Source organism: Marmota flaviventris, chromosome 15 (assembly GCF_047511675.1).
Source record: "Marmota flaviventris isolate mMarFla1 chromosome 15, mMarFla1.hap1, whole genome shotgun sequence".
In the NCBI taxonomy this organism is placed as follows: Eukaryota; Metazoa; Chordata; class Mammalia; order Rodentia; family Sciuridae; genus Marmota; species Marmota flaviventris.
The window spans coordinates 16,950,262-16,971,736 of NC_092512.1; the positions used below are offsets into that span (position 1 = coordinate 16,950,262).

A 21,475-nucleotide genomic window follows, 5' to 3' on the forward strand; every position below is an offset into this window, starting at 1 on the left:
ACTACTGGGCTTTACTGGCTCTTGAAGCTCCTTTCGTCTTTTCCTTTTGGTAGTCAGCCTGTGGTTAAGTCGGCAGTAAAGAGCTCTTGAGGCTCAGAGTCGAAAGCTGTCAACGCTGAGGGCTTTATTTCTCAGAGCTCCAGGACCCACATCTTGCGTTTGAATCTTAGATGGCGGGAAACGGCAGGCAGGTGTCGGCAGGGGCGGGGCGGGGCCGCCAGGCGCCGCCAGCCAATGAGAACGGGCGGCGGCCACCCTTCCCCCCTGCGGGCTGCACGCGCCAAAATTCCAAACGGGACTGCGCACCGCTCACGCTGTCTCCCTCCGCCCAGCTCATCGAGCCGGGACTACATAAGGAAAAAAGAAGTCAATCGTCGTCTCGCCGGAATCGACTCAGGTTCTCCTCACCGTCAGTGTGTGTGGCGGTCCACTTGGGCCTCGCCCCTTGTGCTTTTCAGATAGCGGAGTTTCGAGGTTGCGGTTCCACGGAGGCGGAGTGGGCGGGGCAGACAGCGGAGGGGTTCCGGGCGCGCACGCTGCTGCCGCCGGCGCGGGGCTAGTGGCGCCAGAATTCGGAGCGCGGAAGCGCCTGAGCGGCTGCTTTTTCGAGCTCGGACCCTCTACCACAGCGACGCCTGGACCTGCAGGCAGAGACGATGGTGGTTCTCCGCAGCAGTCTAGAGCTGCACAGCCGCTCCACCGCATCGGCCACGGACTCCCTGGACCTGTCCAGCGAGTTCCTTAGCCTGGAGCAGATGGGACGGAGGCGGCTTCGCTCGGCCGGCGCCGCGGAGAAAGCCGCCGTCACTACGGCCGCTTCGGGCGTGAGTACTGGCCTGGGGTGGGAACGGCCTGGGGCGGGACCCTCGGGCCCGGCCTGGGGGGAATGCCGGCGGCCGGGCCCCAGGAGGAGACCGCGGTGCGCTGCGCTGGTGGGGGTGTCAGTTGGTTGGGGGGAGGAGTGTGGTCGAGGACGTGCGAAATGGAAGGGTTCTCGTGATTCGAGCCTCGGGGTGCGGGTCGGGTCGCCGCGCTGGAGCTTGCTGGAAGAGGGCCGAACAGTTGGTTACCTCCTACTTTTACGCAAGAGGAAGCCGAAGCCCGCCCGAGCTGAAGTGCAGTGTGGGGCCGAGCCGCGGTGGTTCGCGCCCTCCCCCACCTCCTGGGCCATCCTCCCTGGCTCCTGCCCGGGGTTCGCAACAGTCAGTAGAGAGCAACACGCATGTGCTGACTGCTTGCTATATTCATGACAAACATTTTAGGGGCCCCAGGGATACACAGTAATTCAGGTTTCCGGACCTCCGTTTAGGATCCGGAGGTGTTCCGGAATAAGAGCGTAATGAATATCAGGTTGCATAATGTGTAGGAATGATCTGTGACAGATGAAGAAACAGACTCGAAAAGGTAACCACTAAGTGGCGGATCTAAAATTGGAACTTAGGTTCTTTGCCTCCCTTATCTTCCCTTTTTTATTATATTATGCTGCAGTTACATATCTATAGGGGAGATTTATAATGTGATGGAGTCCTCTTGAAAGAATTGCTTCTTATAGGTCTCATGTACAAATGAGACTTTTTTAATGCGCAGAGTTAAAACAGGGAAAGAAACTTGCATGCACCTCTCACCCCAGCTGCTGAAACAGATAGGTGGAAGGGACAGCATTCACAAAAAGATTGGAGAAGCTGAGGAAGCAACCCTAAAGTTAAGGCAGCAGGTAGCATACTGGAGTTGGAGTGAGGGTAAGTGTGGAAGTGGGAAAAATAGGAAGGTTAGGAACTTGGAAGTCAGAATGAGAGGCTTAGGGGAGATGTGTAACCAGAGTGACAAAGCATAATCCTTTTTAGTTCAGATTCAGTCTTGTACTAAGTTTTTTTTAGGATCGTCAGTAAGATAACTATGAAATTAATATCTTTTTATGGATGGCACATTGGTTGCCCCTCTTCTGAGGGGCATTCCCTTCAGTCTCTGAAATTGAGAAAAACAAATGATTTCCTGACTTTCTGTGTGTTTCTCATTTAAGTGCAGGAATTGGCAGAGATCTGAGGAAGCTGAACATTTCTGAACTGGAAACACTTCTGCACTGAATTCAGGTCACTTGACCTATTAACCTGTGATCAGAAAAGCTAATTGTTTCAATAAATATTTATTGAATGTTATTTTCAGGATAATGCTAGATCCTGTGACCCTAATGACATATTGAATTCTGGTTAAGTAATAGGCTCCTTTTTTTTTGTACTGAGGATTGAACCCAGGGACACTTTTTGATTGAGCTACATCTCCAGCCCTTTTATTTTTTATTTTGAAACAGGGTCTTCCCAAGTTGCTGAGGCTGGTCTTGAACTTGTAATCCTCCTGCCTCAGTCTCCCAAGTTGCAGGGATTACAGGCATGTGCCACTATACCTGCCATTGTACATAGGCTCTTAAGACAACTATTAGTTTAAAATCACAGCTTACCAAGTTTACTAATAATCGGTTTTATGTACTTGTTAAGTAGGGCGATTACCCATCACATGGGTAGTGTGTATGTGCTTGTGTATGTGAAGACATTAAAATGAGCTCTTGACATATTGTTAATTATAAGACCATAGTTGATTTTAGTCAATAGCCACTTCACTTTCCAGTTCCTTAGGCCAAAAACCTTAGGATCACCCTTGACTTTACTCATATTTAATACATTAGCATATCTGTTGATTTTATTTTTGAAACATTCAGAGTCGGACCATTTCTCAAGTCATTATCTCTTGCCTGGATTATTAAAATAGATTTTAATTTGGTCTCTCTGTTTTCTGCCATTATGCATATTGTGCTTCTCCAACAGTTCTCAGTGCAGTGGTTTTTCTAAAAAGTAAAAAATAGTTGTTTACTCCTTTGCTCAAAACCCTCTAGGGACTCCCCACCTAAGATTAAAAGTTTGGAAGCATTTCTGCACCCCATTACCATCTTCCCTTTATAATGATATCCTCTTCCTTCCCTTTACAAAACTCACTCCCTTTCTAGCCACTGGTTTAGCTGCCCCTTGAATACCAAGACCTTTGCCCTTGTTCTGCTTCAACGTGGAGTAACACATATCCCATTCTTTTATCTTCCTTTATATTTTTTTAAACTAAAAATAAATCTCTCAGAGAGCTTCATGTGTTCCAAGACTTGTAGAAATAATAAATTGATCCTCACAACCCTATGAGATGGGTATGATTATCTTTGTTTTGCAGATGAGGCATAAGAGACTTAAATAACTTTCTCAGAGTCACTTTACAGCAGGTTGTAGAACTCTTGATTCAGATTTGGAGTCTGTCTCTCAAGTGTTTGCTAAAATTTCATCTTTTCAATAGTGCTTACCCTAAACGCCCTATTCAAAATTACAAACTATTCCCCTTGACATGCCCTTTTTTCCTTTTATGTTCTAAAATCACATTCTGCCATATTCCTTAGTTTCCTATTTTTCTAAGTATTTTTCTCTCCCCAAATCAGAATGTAACTCCATAGGAACTTGGATTTTGACTTGTTATTGAGCAATGTATTTCCAGAACCTAGAACAAAACTTAGCATGTTGTTGATCAGTAATAAATAGTGGTTTTTGATTGTCTTTGCTTAAAACGAACTTAGTCTAGGAGAGGAGACCTAACAGTATACAGAAACTTTGCCATAAATGCCACATGGTGATTAATTAGAATGCACTCAACTGAGTGTTATAGGGTGGAGGATTTTTCTTTCCAGGCCAGGATTATACATTTTTTTAAAATACTTTTTGGAGTCAAGTACCCTTCCCTTTTATAAATCAAGGCACCAAATTATAATCAGAGGTTACTTGGTGTGTATGGGATTAGATTAAAATAAATGGATAGTGTTGAAGGGTGATAAATTTATACTTACAAAAACTCACCAATGTCAAAAATGAAAAATACCTTTATGGTTGGAAGATATTCTAATTTGGGGGCTTTACATCCAGAACATTTGAATGGATTATACCTTGCCTTTTTTTTTTTTAGCATCAAACATGTATTTCAGAGACAGCTCTCTGATCACTCTGCTTATGTTCATACATTTCCTAGTCCCTTCAGCTATATTTTATTGACATTTCTTAGGATAGGTTACTTTTACAGATGGTTAAATTTATTCATACTAATTCAACAATTTGAATTTTTCTTCGTCTATAGAGGCTGACCTTGTCTCCAAGTTGTGAAAGTGTCTACACCTATTTATTAAAATACATTCTACTTTTACATTTTGAATATGGTCTCACTCTATTGAGACTTGTGTTTTGTTTTTTTCTTGTATAAGTTTCCTGAATATTGTATTATTGTTTTGACTTTATTTTTTGAACTTTTATTTTCATCTTACCAACCTTATGAGCTAGAGCCTTGTCTGCAGTTGCTTTTTCCTCCAGAGTCAAGACTGTCCATTGTCTATTTCTATAATTTCACAAGTCTAAAACGCTTTGATTTAAGGTTGTTTTCTATTTTGAAGAGACACTTAAGGATGGATAGTGTGTGGGGGGTGACGATTGGGATGTATTTACCTACACTTTCACCCTTCAGTATGTTGTTAGATAAAACATGTTGCAGCATGTAGAAAGTACTATTTTTCTTAAATATATTTATTTGAAGTCTGGAAAGATATTCCGAACTTAGCACTAGTCTGTGTACAACATGGGAAATTTTTAACTTGAAGCATAACAACATAGAAAAATGAAAGTATGCAACTTAGTGAAGTATCCACAAAGCATGGATAGGGAGATTTTGATATGGGACAGTGAGTAGTTCCCCCTGGAGTTGGATGACATGGCAGCTTTGCATTCATGCATAAGCTTGAAAGACTCTTGATTTTAGATTTAGAAGTTCCTTTATTTAGGAAGCTGTAAGGAACTAGAAAAGGGATCTGGTGCAATTGAGTTTAACATGGATTACAGTCAGTAAATGAGAGTTAAAAGATTATGATGGTAATAGCTACCACTTGAATTATAGTTGCTTTGAGCTAGGCATAATACCCAATATATATAAACAGGCTCAGATACCTTATAAAGATTTATACATCTGTAAATGACATGCAAAGAATCAAATGTAGGTACTCTCCAGAGTTTGGTCCTTATTGCACTAGACCAAAACAGAAAACTAGAATTTAATTTAAGGTGGTAATAGTAGAACTGGAGAGAAAATGCCAAATAATACAACACAGGGACCAAGAGTTGTTAGGACACAGGAAGGGGGAAGACTTATTTCCAGCAGAAGAGGTGAAAGGTAGACCTTGGGAATATTAGTGCCAGGGTCTGAGAAAAGGTTAGGATTACATATCCTTGAGAATAAATAAAAAACAGCAAAACAAAAAGAAGTGTGAGCAATGGGTATATTTTAAAGGTGAGAAGAGGTTGAACTTTGTAACCAAGCATTTTCTATAAATCAAGAGAGCAAAGCATTTAAAGAAGGGCCAGAGTAACTCCAAAGAAGCCAGTGAGGTAGATAAAAAGCCATTGAACTCAGCTATTGGGAGATAGTTGTGCATTCACGGTAAGTGGTGTAGAAGCAAAAACCAAATTGCAGGAGTTTGTGAATGGTGAGGAATTGATCCATTCTTATTTATTTGGGTACAGGGGATTGAACTCAGAAGTGTTTAACCACTGAACTACATCTCCATCTCCCACCTACTCCCCCCCCTCCCCCCACCTCCAGACAGGGTCTAACTAAGTTGCTTAGGGCCTAAGTTGCTGAGGCTGGCTTTAAACTTGCAATCCTCCTGCCTCAGTCTCTGGGATTACAGGTATGCACCACCACATGCAGCCCATTCTTATTTTTAAAGATGAAGCAAATGAAAATATCAACTATATTTGGTATAATAGGAATACCATTGTGGTTTAGAATATGCTGCTATTCAGGCTTTCAAGGAAAGTTAGGATGAGACATTTTATGTCAGTATTGCAAATGACTTTAAAATCTGTTTAAGCCTCATTTGTTGAATTTACATTTGATTTGGCCCCTCCCACTTTTGTCATGAGTTGAAAGTGTTAATCAACTTGATCTTGTGAAAAATAACAATATTTCTAGTGTGCAGTTGGGTCTACTTTAGGGAAGTTTTTTGTTATTCTACAAGGTGTCGTAACAGACTTAATTTAAACAAAATATATTTTCTTTCTCTTTTTTTTTTTTTTTTTTTTTTTTTTGGTGCTGGGGATTAAACCTAGGGGCACTCAACCACTGAGTCACATCTCTAGCCCACTAGCCCATTTTTGTATTTTATTTAGAGACAGGGTCTCACTGAGTTGCCTAGAACCTTGCCAAGTTGCTGAGGCTGGCTTTGAACTCATGATCCTCTTGTCTCAGCCTCCTGAGCCTCTGAAATTACGGGTGTGCAATACCATGCCCTGCTCTTCTGTCTCTTAAAACTTCGCTTTTGGGCTCAGAATGTAGCTCAGTGGTAGAGTGTTTGCCTAGCATGTGTGAGGCCCTGAATTCAATCCCCAGTACGACTGGGGGGAAAAAATGCTGGTAATGTTTAAAAACAAAGAATTTTGTTTAAAGAGCTATCAGTGCTTGCCGGATGTGGTCATGCTTGCCATTATGGTCGCTCATACCTGTGATCTCAGCGGCTTGGGAGACTGTGGCAGGAGGATCATGAGTTCAAAGCCAGCCTCAGCAAAAGCAAGGGGCTAAGCAACTCAGTGAGACCCTGTCTAAGTAAAATATAAAATAGGGCTGGGGATGTTGCTCAGTGGTTGAGTGCCCTGAGGTCAATCCCTGGTACCCCCAAAAAAGAAAAAAGAACTATCAGTGCTCTCAACATCTAAGTAGATTTCAGCAAAAGAATAAAAAAGGACATCGGGTTTAGTTTTCAGATTGCTTTCTCTGTTTGAACTTTTTAGAAATTTTTTCTAGTAATACATGCTGTAAAGTAGAAAGTGAAAGTCCCCATTTCTGACATCTAGTGTTAATAACTCTTAACAGTTGATGTTTAACTTATTTCTTAGGAATTAGTTTAATTAACCATACTAAACTATGATTTTTGGTTTAATAACTGCTAATTTCCCTTTAAAGATCAGCTGTACACAGTTATTCATTTAGAGGCATTTATTACATCAAAAATTACAATAATAGGGCTGGAGTTGTGGCTCAGTGGTAGAGCACTTGCCTAGCATGTGTGAGGCACTTGGTTCAAGTCTCAGCACCACAAATAAATAAAATAAAGGTCTACTGACAACTAAAAGAACTTTTTTTAAAAAATTGGGGCTGGGGTTGTGGCTCAGCAGTAGAGCGCTTGCCTAGCACGTTTGAGGACCTGGGTTCCATCCTCAGCACCACATAAAAATAAATAAAATAAAGGTATTGTGTGAACTACAACTAAAAACCATTTTTTTAAAAAAAATTGCAATAATACATAAAGCAATTTGAAGTTTTAAAATTTATTTATTTATTTAAAAAGAAAAGGGGGTGGTGATAATACTGAGGGGGAAAAAATCCCCCCTTTTTTGAATCCAGGAGCACTCAACCACTGAGCCATATCCCTAGCCTGCTTTTATATTTTATTTAGAGATTGATTGTACATATTTATGGGGTATAGTAGGACCTTTCAGTACATTTATACAAAGTGTGAGATAAGGTAATTAGTATATCTCATCTCAGATATATATCATTTTTTTGTGTTAGGAACATTGAAAATTTTCTCTTAATTATTTTAAAATGTTCAATTTATTTTTGTCAACCATAGTTATCCTACTGTGCTATATAGGTCATTAGAAATTATTTCTTGGGGCTGGAGTTGTGGCTCAGTGGTAGAGTGCTTGCCTCACATGTGTGAAACACTGGGTTCAAGTCTCAGCACCACATATAAATAAATGAATAAAATAAAGGTCCATCAACACTAAAAAATATTAAAAAAAAAAAATTATTTCTCCTATTTAACTGTACTCTCACAGCCAAGCAGGATGTTTAAGTAGATTCATGTAATGACTGAAAATGTTGATTCATTTTAGAAGAGTTTTAGAATAACATTTAATGAGATGGAAAAATATTTGTATTTTTAGGAAAAGGTTATTAAACATTATAATTATTAATTTTAGGGCTGGGATTGTGGCTTAGCGGTACAGTGCTCGTCTAGCACATTCGAGGTGCTGGGTTCGATCCTAATCACCACATAAAGAATAAGTAAATAAAATAAAGGCATTGTGTCCAACTACAACTAAACAATATTTTTTAAAATATTAATTTAAAAATCTTGTAGTACAGTGGTAGAATGTATGCTATGGCTATAGGTTCTGCCTCTAGTACAATTTTAAAAAAAAAGTAATGTGAATATATAGGAAAAGACTGGTTTGTGCATCAAAAGATTAACAGTGGTTTTCTGTGGATGGCTGGAATTAAGGGTGACAATTTCATCTTTGTGCATTTTTCTAGTTATAATGGGCATGTTTACTTGTGGGGTCTTTTTGTTTTGGTAGTTCTGGGAATCAAACTCGGGACTTTGCACATGCTAGTCAGGTAGGTGCTCTACCACTGAGTTGTATCCTCAGCCATAAGAAAATTACTGAGAGTTTCAAAGTCCCCAGCGTATACTTCTTTGTAGGAGACTGCCAGAAGTCTGTTTTGGTTTTTTCTATACACCTTTGAGGAAAACCTTCTTTACTGCCTAGTGTTTTGTTTAGAGAGGATGAACTCAAGCCATTCACAATGCAAATCAAAGGGTTTTTTTATACTACTTAGAAGATAAGTTTTCCAAGTTTTTCTGGGAATCTCTTTTTTCTGTGGTGTTGGAGATTGAACCTGAGGGTGCTCTACTAGTATTCTGCATCCCCAGCCCTGTTTGTTTGTTTTTTGAGTTAGGGTCTGGCTGAGTTGCTTAGGGACTCATTATATTGCCAGCTTCAAACTTGCAATTCTCTTGCCTCAGCCTCCCAAGTCACTGGGATTACATGCCTGTAATCCCAGTGATTTGGGATTTTTTTTTTCCCCCTCAGTATTATCACCACCCCCTTTTCTTTTTTCCTATGGAAACAAATCTTTTTTAATCTCTCAGAATATGGTGGTGTTTACTTTCTTATGTAACAAAATATATGTAGCATGAACTTTACCATTCTTAAATTACAATTCTGTAACTTAAAACTTAAATTTTTTTTCTGTAACCATCACCAATATCCACCTCTAGAACTTTTTCAACTTTGTTTCTCTGAATTTGACTACTATAGGAATCTCATATAAGGGGAATCATACACTATTTGACTTTTTGTGACATGCTATTTTAGTATCTTTAGAATTAGTGTTGTAGCATGTATTAAAATTTCCATTCTTAAGGCAGAATAATATTCCATTGTATGTACCACATTTTGTTTATCCATTCTTTTGAGAACTTCCACTTTTTGGCTATTGAATAAGTGCTTTGAACATGGGTATTCAAGAGTCTGCTTTCACTTCTTTGGGCACATACCCAGAAGTGGTATCATATAGAAAATGAATCATATGGTAATTTTGTGTCTAATTTTTTTTTTTTTGAGATATTGCCATACCATTTTATATTCCCATCAGCAATACACAAGGGTCCCAGTTTCTGTATATCCCTACCAGTACTTGTTTTCTCCCCTGCCCTACCTTTTTTCTCCTGTTCCCCTTTCTTCCCCACCCCAATCGTGTGTGTTTGTGTGTGTGAGAGAGAGAGAGAGAGAGAGTCAGAGACAGAGAGACTGGAGATTGAACCTAGAGGCACTTTACCACTGAGCTCCATCACCAGTCCAGTTTTTCAAAAATTTGAATCAGAATCACGTAAAATTTTTGAGGGCCTCACTAATTTCTGATGATGGCTTCAAACTTGTGATCCTCCTGCCTCAACCTTATTCCCCCACCACTTACCTCTGTGTGTCTGTCTGTGTGTATGTGTGTGTGTCTTTCTCTTGTCCATTGCATATTCATTCATTCATTTATTTATTTATATATGACAGCAGAATGCATTACAATTCTTATTATACATATAGAGCACAATTTTTCATATCCTGGTTGTATACACAGTATATTTACACCAGTTAGTATCTTTATACATGTACTTTGGATAATAATGATCATCACATTCCACCATCATTTCTAACCCCATGCCTTCTCCTACAACAACTCTGCCCTATCTAAAGTTTGTCTATTCCTCCCATGCTCCCTCTCCCTATCCCATTATGAATCAGCCTCCTTATATCCGAGAAAACATTCAACATTTGTTTTTTTGGGATTGGCTAACTTCACTTAGTAATATCTTCTCTAACTCCATCTATTTACCTGCAAATGCCATGATTTTATACTCTTATTGCTGAGTAATATTCCATTGTGTATATATGCCACTTTTTTTATTCATCCTTTGCTTTTTAATTGGTTGCTTTATTTTTTATTGTTGAAATATGAGTGTTTTTTTGTGTTTTCAGCTGTGAGGATTGAGCCTAGGGTTCTTTACCATTGAGCTGTATCCCTAATCCTTTTTATTTTTTATTTTGAGATAGGGACTTGCTAAGTTGCTCAGGGCTTCATTAAATTGCTGGTGCTGGCCTTGAACTTGAGATCCTCCTGCCTTTGCCTCCCAAGTGGTGAGGATTACAGGCATGTGCCACCATACCCAGCTAGGAGTTCTTAATATATTCTAGTTATCAACTCCTTATTAGATAGGTGATTTGCACATATTTTCTCCTATTCTGTGGGTTACTTTTTCATTCTGTTGATAGTATCCTTTGATGCACAAAAAGTTTTAGTTTTGTGTCTCTGGTTTGGATATCATTTCTGAGAAATCATTGCCAAATTTAAAGTTGAGAAGCTTTCCAAATCCTATGTTTTCTTCCGAGAATTCCTAAATTTTTTTTTTAGCTCTTAGTCTTTTATACAGTTTTAAGTTACCATTTGTGCTATATCTACTGGAATCTGAGAACCATAATTATTTGATGTATCATGAAATGTTTAAAAAAATGATACACGAACAAGCTCTTTTAGCAAACAGAAAATTTACTTTGATTCTTTTTCCCTTTTAATTTGCATTTTTAGTCTATTTGACCCACCAAATTCTATCTTGATATGTTATGCTTGAAAGTTATTTATCAGCCAGCTTTTCATTCTTTTAAAACAGAATTTGAAAATTTTCCCTACTTTTCTATGACTGTAGGCTCCAAGAAATAAAACTTGTAGATCAAGTTAGCATAATTAATAATAATAAATTAAAAAAACAAAAACATCTGTTTTGATTAGAAAGGACTAAACATAGAAAATAAAATTTTATTAGTCTCATATGAAGTCTCCCTACCTATCCAGCTAACTCATGTATTTGTTATTGATGAAGACAGTGTTCAATTCTGTTTCTTATAAATATAAGCAACGAGAAAACATTATACATATAACTAAATAGATATTAATGAAAGGAGTTTTGTTTGATAGTGTCACTCAGTTTTTCTGGCTTAATATTTCAAAAATCACTTTCAAAAATTTATTTTTGTCTCTTAGCTTTATTAGATCTCCTGTCAATTTTGTTGAAAGCAAGTATTAGAAACTTTCTAACAAAAAGCTAGGTGTGGTGGTACACACCTGTAATCCCAGCAACTAGGGAGGCTGAGACAGAAGGATCGTAAGTTCAAAGCCAGCCTCAGCAACTTAACAAGACCCTGTCTCAAAATAAAAAGGACTGGGCTGGGGATATGGCTTAAGCGGTAGCACGCTCGCCTGGCATGTGTGCGGCCCAGGTTCGATCCTCAGCACCACATACAAACAAAGATGTTGTGTCCGCCAAAAACTAAAAAATAAATATTAATTCTCTCTCTCAAAAATAAATGAATAAATAAATAATAAAATAGAAAGGACTGAGGGTGTGACTCAGTGGTTAAGTGCCCCTAGGTTCAATCCCTGGCACCAAAAAGAAAAAAAAAGGAAAAAAACTAACCTATCAAGTGAAAGGATTTGCTAGGTGGCTTGCTACTCAGTCACTCAGTTTCCAAACACCTTACCTCAGTATTTTTTTTTCCTTTGGCTTTATGAAAGTTTTTAATGCCTTGAGGCAGTCCTGAATCTGAATGAGTTGGATTCTGAATGGGTGAGTGATAGGACTTTATTTTGTAAAGTGGAAGAAAGACAAATGAATGGGGTGCCTTGTGCTTTCTCAGGCAAACTGGTTTTAAGAAAAAGTACATAGGGAAGTTGAGAATCTGGAAATAGATTCCCTGAAGATATTCCATGGAAAGTCTTAGAGCTAAAGTTATTTCAGCCACCTGTAGAAAAGCCACGTGATGTGATATCTTGTCTTGCTGTTTAAGTGAAGGTTTGGAACACTTGATGAAGGTGTAGATATTCTTTTTTCAAATATCCTTAAAATGAGCACACTGATAACGGTGCTAACAAATCATATGAATCATTTAATATTTCACGAACTCCTGTCTAATTTTTAGATAAATTCTTGTGGCATAAAAATCCTTACTTTAGCTGTGAACCAACCAAATATTTCTGCCCCAAACAAAATTAAATGCCCTGATAAAATTTAACAACAGAGTAAAGCTGGGAAGAGGGTGTGGGGCAGGGGCTCATTAAAAAAAAAAAAAAAATCAGTTGTGGAACTCCACTATCTGGACTACTTGTTATGAAATAGAACCATAAGCCAGGAATAAATCTTATATTAACTATTTCATAGACATTGCTGATATTTGTTTATCAGGAAATTTTTAGTTTAGATATGAAAGTGATCCTGCACTGACAGTAGTCGTAACAGTTGTAATCGGAAAAAACGCTTCAGAATTTGAATTGGGGATTTTGCCTAAAGAAAAACTTAGATGGCTTTCTTAATTTTTTTTTTAAAGGATGGGTCTTCGGTTAAGGAAGTTGAAACCTACCACCGGACACGTGCTTTAAAGTCGTTGAGAAAAAATGCCCAGACTTCTTCAGATTCTAGTTTTGATAAGAATATGGAAATAACAGAGAAGCATGCTAATGGCAGGCATTTTACAAGGTAATACAAAATGATTGACTAGTAATTCAAAATAGTTTTAAAGTAGTAATTAAAGATTTACATTTACAATCTGTGTATGGGGTGAAGGTGGGAGTTCATAACCCACTTGAATCGAAGTGTGGAATATGATATGTCAAGAAATTTGTAATGTTTTGAACAACCAACAATAAAAAATTAAAAAAAAAATAAATAAATAAAGATTTACATTTAATTTTTAAAATGTTTTTGACCAGTTATCAATATTCCAGCATAATTTATTTAAAATGAAATTGCCACAAGTGAATGTTAATGAACTAAAAGTTGATTATACACACAGTTTTATTTTTTGTTTTCTTGCTCAAAAATGGCATTTGTGATATATGAGTGAAGCTGACAAGTAGTTAAAACTTAGTGATTATAACTTGCTTATGATTTCTAGTTCTGCTTCAGTCCAAACAAAGCCTTCATTGAAAATAGTTCTATTTCTGATTGCTTGCTATCAAGTTCTTCATCAGTTGTACATTTCTGTATGTTTGTGTGTTTCTAAAGCAGCCTTCATAAAGGAGGCAAAATTCTTTTTGTTGTTTTATTAGTTTGATGGGACTAGATACTTTGTATATATTTATATTTTATTTCTCTAAAACCCTGAGTAGTTGGCATAAATCCCATTTAAATCCCATGTTCAGGAATCAATTTCAGTGAATTAGGTAGTGTGGTGAAGTTCGTGGAATCGGAGTGAATTTGGTTCAGGGAATTTAAAGCTAAGTTTAGTTTAGAAAATTCACTTTAAAAAAAATGTTTTGGTGGGGTTAACATAAATGGGGGGGATCCTCCAATTACAGTAAAATTTGTTTAATGAAATGTTTGTTTTTACATGGTCTTCTCATAATTAATTTCTAATGATTTACAAAACATGAATCCTCCGGCTCTGAAATCGAATTTTTTAATTTTAAAGCTTCATTTTAAATTTTTTTAGTTGTAGGTGGACACAATACTTTTGTTTTATTCATTTTTATGTGGTGCTGGGGCTGGAACCCAGTGCCTCACCTGTAAGCACGCTACCACTAACCATAGTTACAGCCTGGAATTTTCTTATTTTATGTAATATATTTTTCCGATAAATGATGTTATGCTTTTTTGAGTTTTTGAGCTTTTGTTATTTTTTTACTTAATTGTGTATTTTAAAATTTGTTTTATTTCATTCATTATTTGTGGAGTGTTTACTACTGTATTTATGGAATCCACATTATCAGCTATACATACCATCAGTTGTAAAACACATTCCAGTTTCAGAGATATTAAAATGGGGAGAGGGAGTTGGCATGGTGGTGGTATACATCTATTATCTCAGCAACTTAGCAAGACCATGCCTCAAAATGGGAGGTAGGTTAAGTGTCCTGGGTTCAAACCCAAGTACCTAAAAGGTAAAATAAAATAGGGGAAGGGAATTGCAAGTTTTAGAATCCATAAAATATACTATAAAGCCCAGTATTTCTGAATCTTGAAATCTTCTATTCTTGAAGCTGATGAAGTGGTCTATGAATTCTCTTTGAGTAATTATGTTTTATAATCTCAAGAAAAATATAAACATTCTGGATTGTTGAAAGTGCTCATATAGAGAATGGCCATAAAATCCTAGGCCCTGTATTTGTGTTTTATAGTGAGTTGGCATCAAATACTACTGCCTTAGTTATCTCAGATTTATGAGTTAAGAGTCTGACCTTAATACCATAAATGATCCATTTGCTTCCAAGGAAGACCACCTGATATGGTGTCATGACATGATATATAAATGAACATTTGGAGCACTTCAAGTAGAGCAGTGGATGAGTTGAGTCATCAGGATCCACAGCAGAACATAACAAACGTGATACAGAATAAAACAAAACAGAAACTAGAAGAGGAAATATTAGCATGAGCATATTATGTTAATATTTTTTTGTTAGTAGTTGGTTTTACAGTTTTATGTACAAAAATAAGCTTAATTTGACTTTACAAAGTCATACAAAAATTTTAGTGTTGAAGTTCTCAAAAGTTTTTACCTTTAATAAAACAATCCATTTATTATTCAGGAAATCTATTAAGGGAATGTATTCAATAAATTGCTTTTTTAAATCTGAATTTAAAGGTGAATATGTTAGTATTTTAAAATTAGATTTCTTCTAAAATATCTTTTTTTAATATTTATTTTTTAGTTTTAGGTGGACACAATATCTTTTATTTTTATGTGGTGCTGAGAATCAAACCCAGTGCCCCATGCATGCTAGGCAAGTGCACTACCACTTGAGCCACATTCCTAGCCCCTTCTAAAATATCTTGAAATCCTATTTTTAAAATTTTTATTGAGATATAGTTCACATACCAGAAAATTAATGATTGTAAAGTATGAAATCAGTGGTTTTAGTACACTGACAATAGTATGCGATTATCATTATCTAATTTCAGAACATTTCATCAACCCCAAAAGACATTTTGTGTCTATTAGACCCACTTAACCCCTGCCTGTCTCTAATCTCTTGGGAAGCATGATCTACTTTCTGTGTAGATTAGATTGACTATTCTGGTCATTTATATAAATGGGATTATACAATATGACCTTTTATGTCTAGCTTCTTTCGTTTGGTATAGTGTTTTCATATATGTGGTATTTATCTGTATTTAATGTTTTCAGTTGCTGAACAAGATCCCATTGTATTGCATATATGCCATGTTTTTGTTTATTCATTCACCAGTTAATGGGCATCAATTTATTTCCATTTTTGGCTGTTTTGAATAATGATATATAAATATTGATATACCAATTTTGGTATCAATTTAGGTTATCAATTCTTCTGAGAATATACCTGGAAATGGGACTTCTGGGTCAAATGGTAATCCTTACATTTTGAGGAACTGCTTAACTATATTCCAAGGCAGCTGTGCCAATAATATTTGAGGGTTCCTATTTCTCTATCATTGCCAATGCTTATCATAGTCTGTCTTTGGTGTTAAGCTGTTCTAGGGGTTCTGATGTGGATTTTCCTGGTGGCTAAATAACATTGAAGTGTTTGTTTATTATCCATTTACATGTCTTCTGTTAAGAATTCCTATATATAGGTCATCTTTCATCTCCCTGTATTCAGATCGTTATTACAAATATTGTTTATTGAGTTCTCCTCTTGTACTTTTCCAGTTTCTTACCCTTTTTACTTTTGCCAATATTCTACACTCTGCTATCTGTTCACTTCCTTCCTTCCCCTTTGCCCCAAAGATCAGAGAACCAAGATGGTTAGAAAAATACAGAAAGATTTGAATAACTACACCATGAAAATGGGATCTATATATTTCTTTGATCCTGAGGTTCTTAACTAGAGTCCAGTGAGATTTGCAGGAGTTGACAAAGTCCAACCACTTGACTTTGTAAATAATTCATTGGAACACAGCTGTGCCTGTTCATCTTATCTATGGCTGCTTTCCTGCTATAATGTCAAGTAGTTGTGACAGAGACTATGTGGCTAGTAAGCCAAAAATATTACTATCTCATAATGTAACAAAAAGTTCACCAGTTCCTACAAGGATAGAAGCATTTCCCTTCCCCTATAGGCCAATAGAAAAAAGAAAAAGTTTATATACTGCTTTAATCATTGTGTTTCCAGCTTCTTATATGAAATGGAGGGAGGGGCTCCTTTAGGAGAAAAGTCCATGAGCCTGTGAATGAACTAAGCCTTTGAATTGCCCCAGAGTATTTTGGTTTTGGTTCTTACCTGTGTTCAAGAGAGGTATGGAATTAATGATGATTTACATTGTTATGAAAATATATGAATTGACTCATAGGGATAAGATGGTTTCATTTTTATCTTAAAGTATAATATTTAAAATTCCACATGTATAAACTTAGCCCACTTGCCAGTAGCTTGATATATTGGTTGATTAACAAATACATCCTGTCCATGTATAGAAAATTGAGTCAACAAAAATAGGTTAATGAGATATGGTATTTCATTTGCTCAGTGAATTTTTAAAAAAAGATAAAGATGAATACTATTTTTCTTCTTTTTTTTTTTTTAATTTGGAAAGTTGGGCAGGGGTTGTGGCCCAGTGATGGAGTCCTTGCCTACTAAGTGTGAGGCACTGGGTTCAATCCTCAGCACTACATAAAATAAATAAATAAAAGATATTGTGTCCATCTACAACTTAAAAAAAAAATTGGAAAATATTCATTCCAGTTCAGTAGATTCTGCCAGCCATTTTACAGGTGTGATATCTGATTCATAAATGGAACTGTTTCTACATGTGAATGACAATAATGGATGTTGTGTAAAGACAGTAGTCAGCAAATGTTCTTGGAAAGAAGTTGATACATCACTAGGAGCATTAGTTCTATTTATACTTATAAATTCCTCAAAGATATGGGACTAGTATATCCCTGTGACATAAAACACATGGTATTGTTTTTGCACAGTGCATAGTTCACCTAGTTAAATACTTGACGAAGGATTTCAATTCTTGTTTCAAGTAAGTAATTTTGCTTTGAATAATTCTGTTTAAAAGCTAATGCATTTATCGTTGAATTTAAAAACGGGATTGTTAGATATTGTTTAGCCATAACTTACATAAGCATAGGTATTTTCAAACTATTTTTTTTTTGAGATTTTACATATCTGAATATTTATTCTCCAGGCAGATTTAACTTCTCATTTTATAGTGCTACAGAATATAGAATTCATAGTTATGTCAACTATTTTGAATTATTTCATATATTTTTTCATATAGACAGTTGGCCAGACAGCAGGCTAATAAAAAAAAAGAAGAGTGCAAAGAAGGTAAGTAATGTTAATGACATTTCAGATTTTTAAAATATGTAATTAATATTTTGTTTACAGGCTTATTGAGTTATATACAATAACGTGTACGTATTTAAAATGTACAGTGTGTTAGGTTTTGAGTATGTGCATGAAGCCTTCACCACAATAAGATAATGAAGATAACATGACCCCCCAAGAAGTGTTTTCAGGACTCCCTTTCTTTCAGTTCCTCTCTTCATAACCCACCCCCTATTCCAAAGCAGCTTTTTGTCACTATAAATCTGCTTTCTGTCACTATTGATTAGTTTGTATAATTTAGAGTTTTATAGAAATGGAGTCATACAGCATGTATTCTTTTGTATTTGGTTTCTTTGTGGATTATTTTATTTTGTTTTGGAATTGGGAATCAAACCCAGAGGTGCTTCGCCACTGAACTACATCCCCACCCTTTAAACATTTTTTTTTTTTTTTTTAAATTTTGAGGCAGGGTCTCACAAAGTTGCTAAGGGCCTTGCTTAATTGCTAAGGCTGGCTTCAAACCTGCAATCCTCCTGCCTTAGCCCCCCAGCCGTTGGAATTATAGGTCTACGTGACCATGTCTTGCTGTTTGATTTCTTTCACTCAGCATAATTACTTTGAGTAGCACCCCATGTTTTTGCTTTTTCTTGCTGGGTATAGTACATTATATACATATACCATAATTTATCTCTGCATCTTTTGATGAGCTTGAGTTGTTTCCAGTTTGTAGGCTATTATAAATTGTCGCATCTCTTTCTTCTCTTGGGAATGGAAGGGACTGCATTACATAGTTGGTATATGTTGTAACTTTACTTTTGTTTTCTGATATTTTTAAGAATGGTAAGTTCAAGATACTATAATTTGGGGCTGGGGATATAGCTCAGTTGGTAGAGTGCTTGCTTGCCTCACACAAGGCCTTGGGTTCAATCCCCAGCACCACAAAAAAGAAAAGATACTATAATTTGCCAGATGAAAGTTTAGTTATTCTGTTGATTTATTTTAAATTCTTTTTTTAAGTTAGAATCTTTCTATTTATTTTTATGCATATGTGAAGACAAAGTGATTCCAGTTACTCGTTCACTGAGGACTAGAAACATTGTTCAAACTACAGAACATTTGCACGAAGAGAATGGTGATGTTGAAGTTCGTCGCAGTTGTAGGATTAGAAGTCGTTATAGCACTGTGAATCAGTCTGTGCTATTTGACAAACTTATAACAAAGTAAGTGGAAATTCCTCAGGTCAAGATGATTTATCAGACAAAAACTTTTAATTAAAATTTGTTTTTGCTTCTCTACCCTTAAGTGTCCATCAAAAGCTCTGTTGTGCTTCTTATCAGCCTTTCAGAATCAGCACATGCTACTCAGGGAAAGAGTGGTCTGAAAAGCCATACTCATCTCTCCACCTTATTAATATTTAGATACACTAAATACATATCTTTTATGTTTTATCCAGTTTTTCTAATTTTTCAGTTGGGGTATAAATCCAAATTACTTTACCTAACATGATCAAAACTCGAACTCCTTCAGAAATAGATTTAATGTACTTAATATTTTAAGGGGTTTGGAAGTGCTATTTTTTCTCATTTCCCTCCATTATGGGATAGACCCATACAGAATTTTTGCTTCTAAAATATGAATTCTCCAAAATGTTTGAAGGTGATGTGCGTTTTCAAATAAAATGGTAACACCTTGTTAAACTATAAAAAAGAAACTTTATTAAAGAAAGATCGTGAATTTTTGGTCATCCTAAACATTTAATACCTTTGGTTTTTATAAAGCATAAAGGAGATTGGATATTAGAGGCCTTTGTAATAACTCTATATGTGTTTAAATTTTTAGAAATTTAAAAATGTTTTTAGGCAAGTGATTTGTTTTTTATTGAAATATATTTATTAAAATTTTTAAAGCACTGCTGAAGCTGTACTTCAAAAAATGGATGACATGAAGAAGATGCGTAGACAGCGAATGAGAGAACTTGAAGATTTGGGAGTGTTTAATGAGACGGAAAAAGTAAACAATCTTTCATTAAGGGTGTGACTTAATCTCCTATTTAATTTTTTTTTCCTGTAGGTATATAATCCATTTATGGTTAAAAATTAGTCATCATTTTATATAGCATTTGTTTGATCAGTCACTAATGACTAGAGGTCTAAGAGTTTATAGCTCTAAATATCTTATAAATAAATAAAATAAAGATCCATCTAAATGAAGAAAATATTTAAAAGTAAGAAAGAAAAATTGGGTGCCTGTATAGTGGTGCACACCTGTAAATCTAGTGACTCAGGAGGCTGAGGCAGGAGAATCACAAGTTAAAGTCCAGCCTCAGCTACTTAGGCCCTAAGGAACTTATGAGACACTGTCTCAAAATTAAAAAAAAAAAAAAAAAAAAGAACAAAAAAGGGCTGTGAATGTAGCTCAGTGGTATAACACCCCTGGGTTTAATCCCTACTACCAAAAAAGAAAGAAAGATTGGGGGAGTCTTAATGAATTTTTTATAAATGTTTTACATTAATGGCTTTCATTTAAACATTTGTAGGGCAATCTTAATATGTACACGAGAGGAAAACAAAAAGGTATTCAAAGAACTGATGAAGAAACAACTGATAATCAAGAAGGCAGTGTGGGTTAGTTTTTTCTCTTATTCCATTTTCTGGGTTTGAATTTAAGTACTTTTTATTTAGTAGGAAATAGCCCTTTTATTCAGAAACTGACATTTATGGTAGTTCCTGAGGGTCATAGGATTGGTTGTAACTTAAAAGAAGTAGGGACAAGGGAGAGCTTAAAAGGAGAGTATGTTTAGTTTCAGAAAGTAACTGAAAGCAGTAATTCTAAGACAATGTTATTTTGCTTTCATAATATATTTATAGACAACACATATCTATTTTAATTAAAAGATGATAAAAGTTAAGTTTTGCTATTCTGTTTAGAACTTACTAGCATAATCTGTATTTTTTTAATGAGTGCACTCCAGTTTTCTGAAATGCATTTTAAATTTTGCTGAGGATGTTTTATCATTATCATAAGTAAATTATTTGATTTGTGCTACATGTAATTCAGTGACAGCCAGGAGGGCTAGATAGAATATCAAATTTAAGTTTTAAAGGCAAAAGTAAGTGAGGAGATGTTAAGACTTGTCAGTTGCTACATTATCTTGGAAGCTTAAGTATAATTGCCTATGTTAATAAAATTTGCAATAACATTGTAAACTTCAATTTGGTGCTTATTAATAGAAGTCTTCACACTTTTTTCTTTACTTTTTTCCCTTCCTCTGATGATTTTAATTCTAGAATTTTTTACTTCCTTAAAAAGAAATCTTTAATGTTGCAAAAGAATCACAGGTTCTTTCTATGACCAGTCTCAGTGTAGATAATTTTTAAAAGGGTGTCTCCTAACTTGCTATGTTAAAACTTGTTAACACATTGGTGACTATCCTTCTAGAAGTGTTTCTTAATTATAGAATCATCTGAAGAGGGTGAAGACCAAGAAGATGAAGATGATGGTGAAGATGAAGATGATGATGATGAAGATGAAGAGGATGGAGAAGAAGATAATCAAAAACGATATTATCTTAGACAGAGAAAAGCAACTGTTTACTACCAGGCTCCATTGGAAAGTTAGTGTCATTCATACATACTTTTTGCAGGAGATGATTTGTATCAGCTTTTTCTTTACTGTTCCTTCTTTGTTTTTGTTTTTCCCATATTTTCATTTTGCTAAATATTCATGACTGTTATGTTAAACTATCCTAATTTTTTAAGAAATCATT

The 21,475-nt window shown here is 36.0% G+C and overlaps 1 protein-coding gene across 1 annotated transcript in view; it reads left to right on the forward strand.

The window, feature by feature from the left end:
* The first annotated feature begins 560 nt into the window (after positions 1–560).
* Atad2 (ATPase family AAA domain containing 2) overlaps positions 561–21,475 on the forward strand; it is a 60,729-nt gene continuing 39,814 nt past the window's right edge. Inside the window, exons 1-7 of the mRNA XM_027953092.2 lie at positions 561–824; positions 12,780–12,928; positions 17,660–17,709; positions 18,764–18,929; positions 19,617–19,719; positions 20,246–20,333; positions 21,167–21,322. Coding sequence (XP_027808893.2) covers positions 657–824; positions 12,780–12,928; positions 17,660–17,709; positions 18,764–18,929; positions 19,617–19,719; positions 20,246–20,333; positions 21,167–21,322 — 880 coding nt within the window. The 5' untranslated portion in view covers positions 561–656. The remainder of the gene's footprint in view (positions 825–12,779; positions 12,929–17,659; positions 17,710–18,763; positions 18,930–19,616; positions 19,720–20,245; positions 20,334–21,166; positions 21,323–21,475) is intronic.